We start from the raw sequence: 10273 nt of genomic DNA, 5'->3' as shown, positions 1-10273 counted from the left end.
GTAAGACGCGCGCGTATTCCTAGCGCTGTTCCTGTCTCTTATACACATCTAGATGTGTATAAGAGACAGGTCTCTTACTTAATTCACTGGACACCCCTAGAATCCCCAAAACAATGCAAATAGTTTCTTCTTACCACAATGATCAATGACTAGTTCATGCTCTCTCCAGAAAACTGGGGCGCCTGCATTTGCACATTCTCTGGCGTATGCAGAAACAGCACCACAGAGACATTCGTTGGTTTTGTCTGTTTCACAGCCACAAACGTCGTACATGCAAGCATCGTAATACATTTCAACGGATACAAATCCATGGCAAGGTTTAAAAATGTCTTGGTAGACAATAGCGCATTTCTCTTCAGCAAAGCTCCTCATGAGTTTATTGAAATTGCAAGGCACGTAGACATTCAAAGACTCTTCCAAATCTGGACAGTTGCTATTCGTTTTGAATTTATTTGCAAATTGGATTTTGCTGGCTTCAACGTCACCTTCTGGTGTCATGAAGTCATTATTCTGGTTGAAATCATATGTACCACACAGACCACGGAGCTGCAATCAATATAAATGTGTACATTAGTGTTTATGGACATAATACAGCAAAAAAACCTGAATCATTGTAACTTTATACATCATCATCATTATAATATAGGCTTATATAAAACAATATATAAACCTTGTTCATAAACGATGGTTGAACGGTCACATACAACCGAAAGACTCCATCCCACTCAACCCTCAAACCATAACCATGGACCACAACAAACATGGATGACGGTTGGACGATAGCCAGATCAGCATTCTCGTAAGGCATAGTTGCCAGCTGACCGTTAACAAGCACTTCAAGGTTGGCGTTTAGCGTAACTACGGTATTAGAGATGGTGATGACAGCCGAGCGAGTGCAGGTGAGAGAGTAGCTGTTGCCGCACTCTTTGTTGTTTACAATGACACTGAATTTACCGTCAATATAGTCCTAAAAATAACAAAAGAAAACTGAAAATAGTCAAGAAAACAGAATCATCCACAAACCATCATTCGTTTCACTCACCTATGATATGTGAAGAAAACACCAATTAATTACTTAATTATTTACAAAATATTGTCGAAAGCAATACCTTCCGACAAAACTTTTTTCCAAACTAATAATATTACCTCAGCTAAAACATAGTCACAATCGCCCTGAAATGTATAGTACTTCTGGTCAAATGTTACATAATGCGGATCCCCAAACACTGAGCATGTTGCCTTACAAACATCATTTGTACAAGTCCACTCTCCAGAGTCGCAAGTGCTAAACAAAAGTAATTGAAATAGCTCAATATAAGAAAATTGTAACCTTCTCAGATTTGGCAACATTGAACAACTTAGATCGACTACTAATGGACTCAGAACCTTTGGATTCGGAAGTCCAAACCAAATGGGAAAGTACGTCAGATGTTGACACACTATAGTCATTGCCCGTTTAATTATTAAACATACACCTCTCCCTTTCAGAATTATCGTGTATATCTTCCTTCTCAATACTATGGACCTGTTGGCTGATTTACAGAAGGTATAAACTCATGAGAATTTCATTTTCTCATTTAAGACTTTGTAGTAATCACTTACCAGTTATTACATTTAATCTGTATCACGTCTCCAGCTACGTATTCCTTTTTGTTATAAATACAAGGGCAATCTTCAACTTCAATGCATTTGCCCTTTTCTTCAACGTAACCTTCCGGACATTCGCATCCACTGACACATTCTGGTGAACAATGAAGCCCAAGATCCATGTTCTTGGTGGCACAGTTTCTCTTGCACCTGCTACCGCATTCCTTGTACTCCATAAGACCGGGACATTCTTTGGCTGTGAAACAGAAAGTATTCTAGTACGTAATTTCTAATTGCATCTAATTTTTTTTTCTCGAAAAGGCCTTCGATAGAAGCCAGGATTTCATCGATGCATTTTAAAACAACTGCTGCTTCTCTTCACAATATACATTTAATAGGTACGGCAAATCAAATTGTTATCTATCTTAATCTCAAAAAGCATCTTGCTCCGTTTTGGTCACAGAATGTATTTTTTTGTTTGCATCGGACTCACAACCTTTTGATTGAAAGCCCAAAATATTACCATTTCCTAAATATCCATAGCTCTTATCATTTACTCACTCTATTTTATGATTTGATTTTATAGACTCATTGTACTTACGACAGAACTGTTCACTCCTCCAGTCTAGGATTATGTTTTCCATGGTACATTCCCTGACATATGCCTGGAGTACATCACAAAGTATTTCCATCATATCGTCATTGGTGTTTCCCCAGGCACAGACATCATATATACATGCGTCCAAATATGGCGTATATTCCACCTGTTGTTTTTAAATAACAAACAATTTAAGATATCGTTACAAACCACCAAATAAAAAAATAAAAAATAAAATTCAAAAATTTTTTTTTTTATGTATTTCTCTTTTGAAGATCCAACTAGGGCCCACACAAAGATGGAGACTCATCTACCGACCAACCATCACGAGGGTTAAGTCGGTAGATAGAAACACCATTTGCCATAGACGTGTACTTTTGCTTTCGGTAAGAAGGTGAAATACGTAATTGCTCGAAAAGCATTTGACTACGTTACATCAATTAAAGCTGCTTTGTGACTTTTTTTCAGGTGGAAACTAATTAAGCCAAATACACATCATTACAAAACATCTTTAACGTAAATAAACTTACAGTGCCGCTGCATTGCTTAAACTCCGATGCTGTAATTACGGCACAGAGCTCCTCGGCTGTTGATACACGTTCTGGGTGAGTCACACACGGGTGGTCAGAACCAAGACCTGTACAAACCTAAATAAAACATAGAAAACACTTCAATAATAATTATTATTTCATTCTCATTTAATAGGCAAAAAACGATGCTCTATAAAGTTTCTTTATGAGGTTTAGGATCCTTGGGATGTGGAGGCTTTAGATGTGAAAAAAATCTCACAGAATTTGAACCCAGAACACAACGATTTGAAAGCGAATGTAATTAAGCCCAAAGTACAGCTCCACTCCAAACTAAACGGAAATTATCTTGGTAATCAATTAAAACATATTTGGAAAGACTTAAATAGATATTGGGTGAAATTAGCTATGGGTTTTGGCAACTTTGTCAGTTAGCATGAGAAGAAAAGTGAAGTTAAATGCTGTCATAGAGTTCAAAATTCTGATTGGTTATGTGATTTTAGACCCATTCCTATTATGCACACTGATCATCCCTTACCTCACCGATAACGGCGGCTTCCCAAGAATTTCCAAACTGTGACAAAACTGTTGTTACCTCTCCATTTTTCAATGTGAAATCATCTACATAAGAAATAAACACATATATTATAAAATTTTATTACGTTTACGAGAGTTCACCTACAAAGTTTAAAACATGTTACATATCTATGATAATGCTGTGGTGAGTGTATGTAAAAGAGTTACCTACATATTTTGAAGCCAACACGTGTAATAATATAAAACATGTTCAGCAGCTTAAATGTACTAAAAGATGATGTAACAATAATTTCACTGTTCCCTGATAATAGACTCTGGATCATTGACATAATGGACCTTTCCGCTAAGCTCCGCCCCTTGGATTTTGTTGCTAAGGTCGCACAAGACGGCAGTGTTAAAACCATAGAGGTATAATAAGAATAAAAACATACGCGAACACGTGCGTTTGTGGGACAACACGTGTGTTTGTAAGACGCGCGCGTATTCCTAGCGCTGTTCTGATTAGTCCGTTGTTAAGTTTGATTGACACTTCGGAAAGGTCTATTATGTTTCACTCAGACCAACGTCCAGATGTATTGTGCAGATTTCTACTGAAAACTAGTGCTGCGCCTTCTTTTCATCTCTCATTTAATTTATATTCTGTAATTATTTTTCTTATACTAAATTCATAGATGAACAGACAAGAGGTGAAATCTTACTAGATGGATCATTGTCATATGTTCCACAAAGACCAACGGCTGTATTGAGCAGGTCTTGGAGGAGTGTCACATAGATAGTGTTTGTTGCATCCCATTTAGCTGTTACCCCTAGACTGCTTTCCATGAATGTGAAATCACCAATGACACTCAGAGATATCCCTGCAAAGGAAAAAAAATAGGTTAAATATAGCCTCTTCCAGGGTAGTCAACTGTATTGCTTTGATTGTTAAAACAACATGGGCAGTAATAAACAAATATTGCATTTAACTTACCACTGATGAAGAATGGGAAGCTAGTGACTGGCTCTGAATTGAATGTGATTAAGCCACGCTCGATGATGAGCTCATCAAAATTCAGCAGGATTTCAATGCGCTGCCAATATAAAAATGATTGGTGGTTTTAAACACTATTTGTTAGGACAGATAGATGAATAAATAAATACAAGTATACGGTAAACAATGTAAAATAAACATTACAGTAATTTTAATTAACATCTTGTGAATACTGTATCATCTATGAAGAGCGTTAGAGATATTTTCAATGACTCCAAAAAAGGAATTATGATGGAGGGGCTATAATTGTGAATCGTTGGCCAGTATCCGACCTATTTTTACCTTGTGACAAGTGTTTACATTATCACAGTCAACGTTTTTCTCAAGAATGCTCCAGAGGCCGTCTTTATCTGCTGCAAGTGTATATGTGCACTGACCATTAAATGTGAAATGGGTGCCGTCGAATGTACGATAGTGGTCACCATTCCACGATACACAAGTTGACAATGTACGTTGTCCAAGATTAGTGCTGCCTGTTAATGAAAAACAATTATATTTTCTTCATTAGACAAAATATTAATAGGATTGTACTTATTACATCCCTCGCCCGACCACCAAAAAGGAGTCATAACTTCATTTAAGAAGAGTGGCCGAAAACAGGGATATGTTGGTAAATCATTCATCCCTCACATAAAGACTTTAGCCCACACTGCAAATCACGAAACACAGTCAAATAGCAAAAGGTACAATATAAACGAATTCTAGCCCAGGAAAATCAATAAAATATAAAATACCAAGTATAGTAACACCTATAAATTTGACTACAGTAGTAGGCCTGAATATATTTATTGCATCTATCAAAATGGATACACTATTAGCAACTATTTTAATATTATGTCTTTTATAATTAAACATTTTGTTTTGTCTATTAAAATACTTACAAGGTGCTTAATTGCAAAAAAAAAATAAGGAAACGTACTAAAACGCTAAATTGAATTAGTTTTAATAAAAAAAATGATATACTACCGTTTATTAACATACCAAAAGGGTATTAAAACCTTGTATTACCGTATATTAACATACCAAAATGCTATTAAAATCTTGTGGCCTTTAATTAATATGCTAATTATACTATACTAAAAATTTCCAACAGTATAATTTGGAAGAAAAATTATACATCAACGCTGCCTTTCAATACTTACCAGTTGGCAATGGATCAACAATAATTTCTGAAGACATAAAAAAAAAACAAGTTATCAGTAACATTCAAATAGACGGAGAGGATTGTATACGTTTAATAGTTGAAAAGGTATGATTTGCCTTTAATTTAGAGTATTTATTTCTTTAGATTTATTTTGATTTCTTTACTCCTCAACTTAACTACGAGTTATAGGACTCAGACACCTAACTTATGTATATTTTTGTATTTGCTTTTAATTACTGACGTAGAGCATGTTTGAAAAAATAAACAAAAACAGAATTACCGCGCCAGTTCAAAAATTATCAAGGTGCAATGTGAAGAATAAACCAGACTATTTTCTTTGAATAGATATAAATTTGCGAACTGTCTTAAGGCCAACTCAGACAGCGTCGGCCGACGCAGCCCGACGCGATTTGTTGTCGCGTCGGGTCTGTGTGAGTTGAACGCAGACGCGATGGTGTGCGTCGGGGGCAGTCGCGTAGTAGATTATTAAACGTGTTTAATATTTCAAAGATATTTCTCACGACGGCTTAAGACTGTCTCCGACGATAAATCGGGTCGGGCTGCGTCGGCCGACGCTGTCTGAGTTGGCCTTAACAGAAACGGTCAACTGATTCCAGGAGATGGGCGTGAACAGAAAAGGAACGTTGACCATATGTTTTACGTTTATTATTAAAAAAAAATAAAAGGCACCTTCGTATTATAAATTCGTGCGTTACTCACCTATTTTATCTTGACAACGGGCGCCTTCATATTCAACTGGACAACTACATGTGCCAGGTTCTATACATTTGCCACCATTCAAGCACTCTGGCTCACAAATAGCTAAAACAAAAATAATATTATAAAAAATTGAGTTGACCTTCTAGCTTCCACTACATTTATCTACCAGGATTATGTGCGTATTCTATTAAGATGTAGATTGTACTTCTCGGGCATGTTAAATGTTTGTAATGAATTATGTTTTTTTTTTTTCAATTCAAGTCAGTAGGCCTATACGATGAGTGCAATATGGTATTTGTTATTAAATTTATTTACAGAGCGATGTATTCTTAAATGATGCAAATTTTTTAAACAAAGGGCCTGTTACAGAATTATCTTTTACTCCAGTGAATTACTGATATTGGTAACTATGATGTTTAATTATTTCTTTTGTTTTGTTGCTATCCATTTGTTCTTGTATTATATTTACCATGTTGTTCTTACTGTTTCTTTTGTGTAGTAATTTAACGCAAAAATGCCCGGCACAAATATGTTTAGAAATTATTACGTGAAAGTGTATGTAGCTATATACATCATCATCATCAAATTCCATAGCAATAACAGTATATAATAATATTAATAACAATAATAAATACATGAATATTTTTCTTATGGTTGACATTTCTATATGATATCTACATTACCTTCTTCACAAAACCCGCCCATCCATCCGTCACAGCAAACTTCAATAATGACTGCCTTCTCAACAATCCTAGGAAAATGTTAATACAACTATAATATTAAGTGCTTTGTATATGAGATTGTATAGGGCCGGTGGGAGGCGGTATGACCAGCCTGTTCGTGACTGACGCTGAGCGTCTTAAACTAGAGTGGTGGATGAGGGTGGATCATTCGATGTAAAGCCGGTAAAGCAGACGGCGATGCGTCGTCTATTACAGACGACGCAACGCCGTCTGCTGATTGTCGGTAGCAGTCTGAACGGATCGTCATTAAAAACGATCCGTTGTGCGCGCGTCGTCGCGTTGCGCTCTTCATAGAATCGCATCGGCCGATGACCGTCGTGCGCAGGGAGTGCCCGGCTTTAGGCTACCATTCTTGTTATATTCCTACTTTTGGCGCCCTGGGAGGTCAGCTTTACCCATCAGAATCAGAACGAAAAAAACAAGAAGCATACCTGAAAACATGACAAGTTAGTACGCCATTATCATCGGTGTACACAGATTTGCCGGTATCAGCTTCCCATCCTTGTTCCGCTACTGTTAGTATATTTATGCATGGAACTGTGTCTGTTTCTGTAACATTTTGTACACCATCTTCTGGGCAGTAGTGACTTTCTCTAAATGTAAAAACAAGAAATGTAATATTGTAAACATACTATATTATAATCATATACTAACTTGAATAAGGAAAACATGTTTTTGTTTTTATTTACCACCCATGTGCTTCTGCACAAACCTGGAAAAATAACAACAGTATCCTTTTAGTCCCTTTAACATTAAGGACATCTTTTGGTTGCCTATCAATCTCGTTTAAAATAAAGCAAAATTATCTACAAAATATTTAACGAGAAGTTGTCAGTACCTCTTTATGGGGTCAGGAAAGTTGGTAATGTTGCCCAAGCCCAACCGATTCAAAATCTAGAAACCTAGGACCGCCTATTTTGGTGCACTTTTGAAGAGACTATTAGATTGAATTAATTACTAGTAACTCTTTGGAGTGGAGAGAGTAAATAACAGCATACAATACTATCATACTTACTTAGGTGGAATAAAGGCAGATGTGTCGCCGGATCCCTCACCGGTTCCTTCATCGGTATTTGGTAAATTGGTAGAACTATTTCAATAAAAAAAAATACTTAAAATGAAAATTAACTTTTCATACTTTAGGTTAAAGTACAGCTTTTATAATTTTACAATATAAAACAATACTAATTCAATTATCCAATTGAATTTATTAATAGGGTGTTTTCCCTATATTTTACCACATACAGTCATTACAATCAGTTCAACAAAGTTATTTGTCCCATTACGAAATTACAAACATGATAACAATAATTTAAAAAAAAGTGTGCCACGGTTTGGTTTTTTATCGTTGCATTCTCAGTTAAAAAAAAACAAAAGATCTCAGTAAAAAAAAAAGAAAAGAGAGTAAAAGTCCTACCTCGGTATGTCCACCTGTGCCAAAATTGACGGGAACAGAATTAGGCCTATGGACAAAGCTACAGGTATTAGTGATATCATCACCATTAGTACGTTTGCGTCTCGTTCTGCCAAAACTGTCTTCCTATTTAAAAAGTATTACTGTAATAAAGTGTATATAAGTGGTCTAGAGTGAACCACTTGTAACTTGTTGACAGCGAGACTTCTCTGAATCTGATATTTCAACCGATATCATGGTTATATACTCACCAAAGGCTGTCATCAGCAAAAAAAAAATGTTTAATATAATGTATTGTTCAAAAATGTATTGTTTTTTGAATAATTAGTTGATCTGTGTAATTAATTATTTGTAAAGACGGTGACATTTGTAAGAGCGATGATTGCACGGATTAAGGGTTAAATTATTATTTCTATTAGCATCTGTTTTCTAGCGCAGCAGATGTCGGGTGAAAGCTGCTTATTAGCACAATTAACTCTGACAAGCGGCCCACCTCCAATTATTATTTCTTTATTGTTCTCGTTATACATTATTTAATCAAGTCAAATGTATCGTGAGGAATTAGATTAATAAAATGATAATTTATGTTGTATAAAAGGTGCCTGGAGGGTATTGTGCTTTTGAATGCTTGCGCACAGTGCATTACATTGCACTGTGCAGCGTTACAACTCCCCAGATCGGGGCAGATAATTTTACACATGTAAATTTCGATATAAATCCAACTAACTTGTGGGTAGGACTAACAACAGTGGTGTCGCTCGCAGGGGGAGGGGGTTCTTCCATCCCGGCCAGGCCTGAAGCCCCGTTGACGCGACGACGAGGTCGAGGACAAAAAAACCTGCCTATCCAAATAACTACTTTATTTTGATTGCCAATCACTAATATTATGGGCCATAAGCGGCCATAAATCCCCATGAGCCCTACCAGGAATTTTTATTCCGGGACCCTAGTCGAGGCTCGTCGGTCCCTTGGTTCGGACACCGCTGTCAGACCCCTGTCTAGAGCCACCATGCTTAACAACAATTTTGACACTGTTCGGGTTATCAGAGTATTTTTTTTCGTGCTCCTCGAATGTACATGTCACTTTGACCGTTTTCAATGAGCGTCAATCTAAAGTACGGTATTATAATTTGTTTAATTTAATTTATTCAGTGTGATTTGCTTTATAATTATATGTGCTAATAATTGTCAATATTACTATATTATTCAGACTCATGGACACTGACCCAGTGGCGGATCCAGGGGGTTCAGGGGGTTCGGACGAACCCCCCCCCCTCTGTGAAGAAACGTAACAAAATATTACTGGGTCATGGCTTACAAAATTCATGCTAAGATGCGGATCCAGACTTCGTCCAGGCGAAGGTCAGGGTGAGAAATCAAAATAAAATGTTGACCATTTTTTCCCAACAATCATACTTACTTTCCTTGACACTTATTTTGAACATTACCATTAGGAAAATGTTTAAATCCACGCAATCCTATACATTACACTTTTACACTGATTGTACCAGAGAGAGGTACATTCACAACACATTATGGTCTTCCACTTCTAGCGCATGATATATGCATAGTAAACGGTATGTAACTACTAATATACTAAGGTCCAGTGGCGTAGGTATGGGCAGTGTAGTATTGGGGGCTCGTTCAATAGGTTTAATCTGGTCTAATGATCTAAAAATATAACTTTGAAAAATCCTATTTAAACTTTAAAAAGACCCTTCAATAATATTAGGTTTTAGAGGCTATAATATTGATTATATTCATTACAATTTACCTATTTACGGAAGCTTAAAGTGACCTTCCGAGTTTCCGAGTTTCCAAGATAATTATCTTGGAAACATGGAATAAACACTTATTAAGAGGTCTTTCCGAGATAATTTATCTCGGAAGGCGTCTTTCCGAGATAACGTATTTTGGAAAGACGGAATTCCAAGATAAAGTATCTTGGAAAGACGGAATTCCAAGATAACATA

At 36.4% G+C, this 10273-nt stretch overlaps 1 protein-coding gene across 1 annotated transcript in view; it reads right to left on the bottom strand.

Moving 5' to 3' along the window:
- The window catches only part of LOC117105315 (SCO-spondin-like), a 15409-nt gene extending 6907 nt beyond the window's left edge, over window positions 1-8502 (bottom strand). The window contains exons 1-16 of the mRNA XM_033246434.1: window positions 8304-8502; window positions 7902-7976; window positions 7318-7479; window positions 6827-6894; window positions 6144-6245; window positions 5422-5448; window positions 4562-4752; window positions 4220-4319; window positions 3948-4106; window positions 3251-3333; window positions 2716-2832; window positions 2189-2351; window positions 1603-1843; window positions 1147-1285; window positions 671-967; window positions 135-546 (exon numbers count right to left, since the gene is read on the bottom strand). Of these exons, the coding sequence (XP_033102325.1) occupies window positions 135-546; window positions 671-967; window positions 1147-1285; window positions 1603-1843; window positions 2189-2351; window positions 2716-2832; window positions 3251-3333; window positions 3948-4106; window positions 4220-4319; window positions 4562-4752; window positions 5422-5448; window positions 6144-6245; window positions 6827-6894; window positions 7318-7479; window positions 7902-7976; window positions 8304-8389 (2422 nt within the window). The 5' untranslated portion in view covers window positions 8390-8502. The remainder of the gene's footprint in view (window positions 1-134; window positions 547-670; window positions 968-1146; window positions 1286-1602; window positions 1844-2188; window positions 2352-2715; window positions 2833-3250; window positions 3334-3947; window positions 4107-4219; window positions 4320-4561; window positions 4753-5421; window positions 5449-6143; window positions 6246-6826; window positions 6895-7317; window positions 7480-7901; window positions 7977-8303) is intronic.
- Between the last annotated feature and the right edge of the window lie 1771 nt (window positions 8503-10273).

The sequence above is a fragment of the Anneissia japonica genome, unplaced genomic scaffold (assembly GCF_011630105.1).
Source record: "Anneissia japonica isolate Jap-2015-1 unplaced genomic scaffold, ASM1163010v1 scaffold287726_len2788222_cov184, whole genome shotgun sequence".
Classification (NCBI taxonomy): Eukaryota; Metazoa; Echinodermata; class Crinoidea; order Comatulida; family Comatulidae; genus Anneissia; species Anneissia japonica.
Note: the sequence above shows the minus strand (reverse complement) of the source record. Positions and strands in the feature narration are given on the sequence as shown.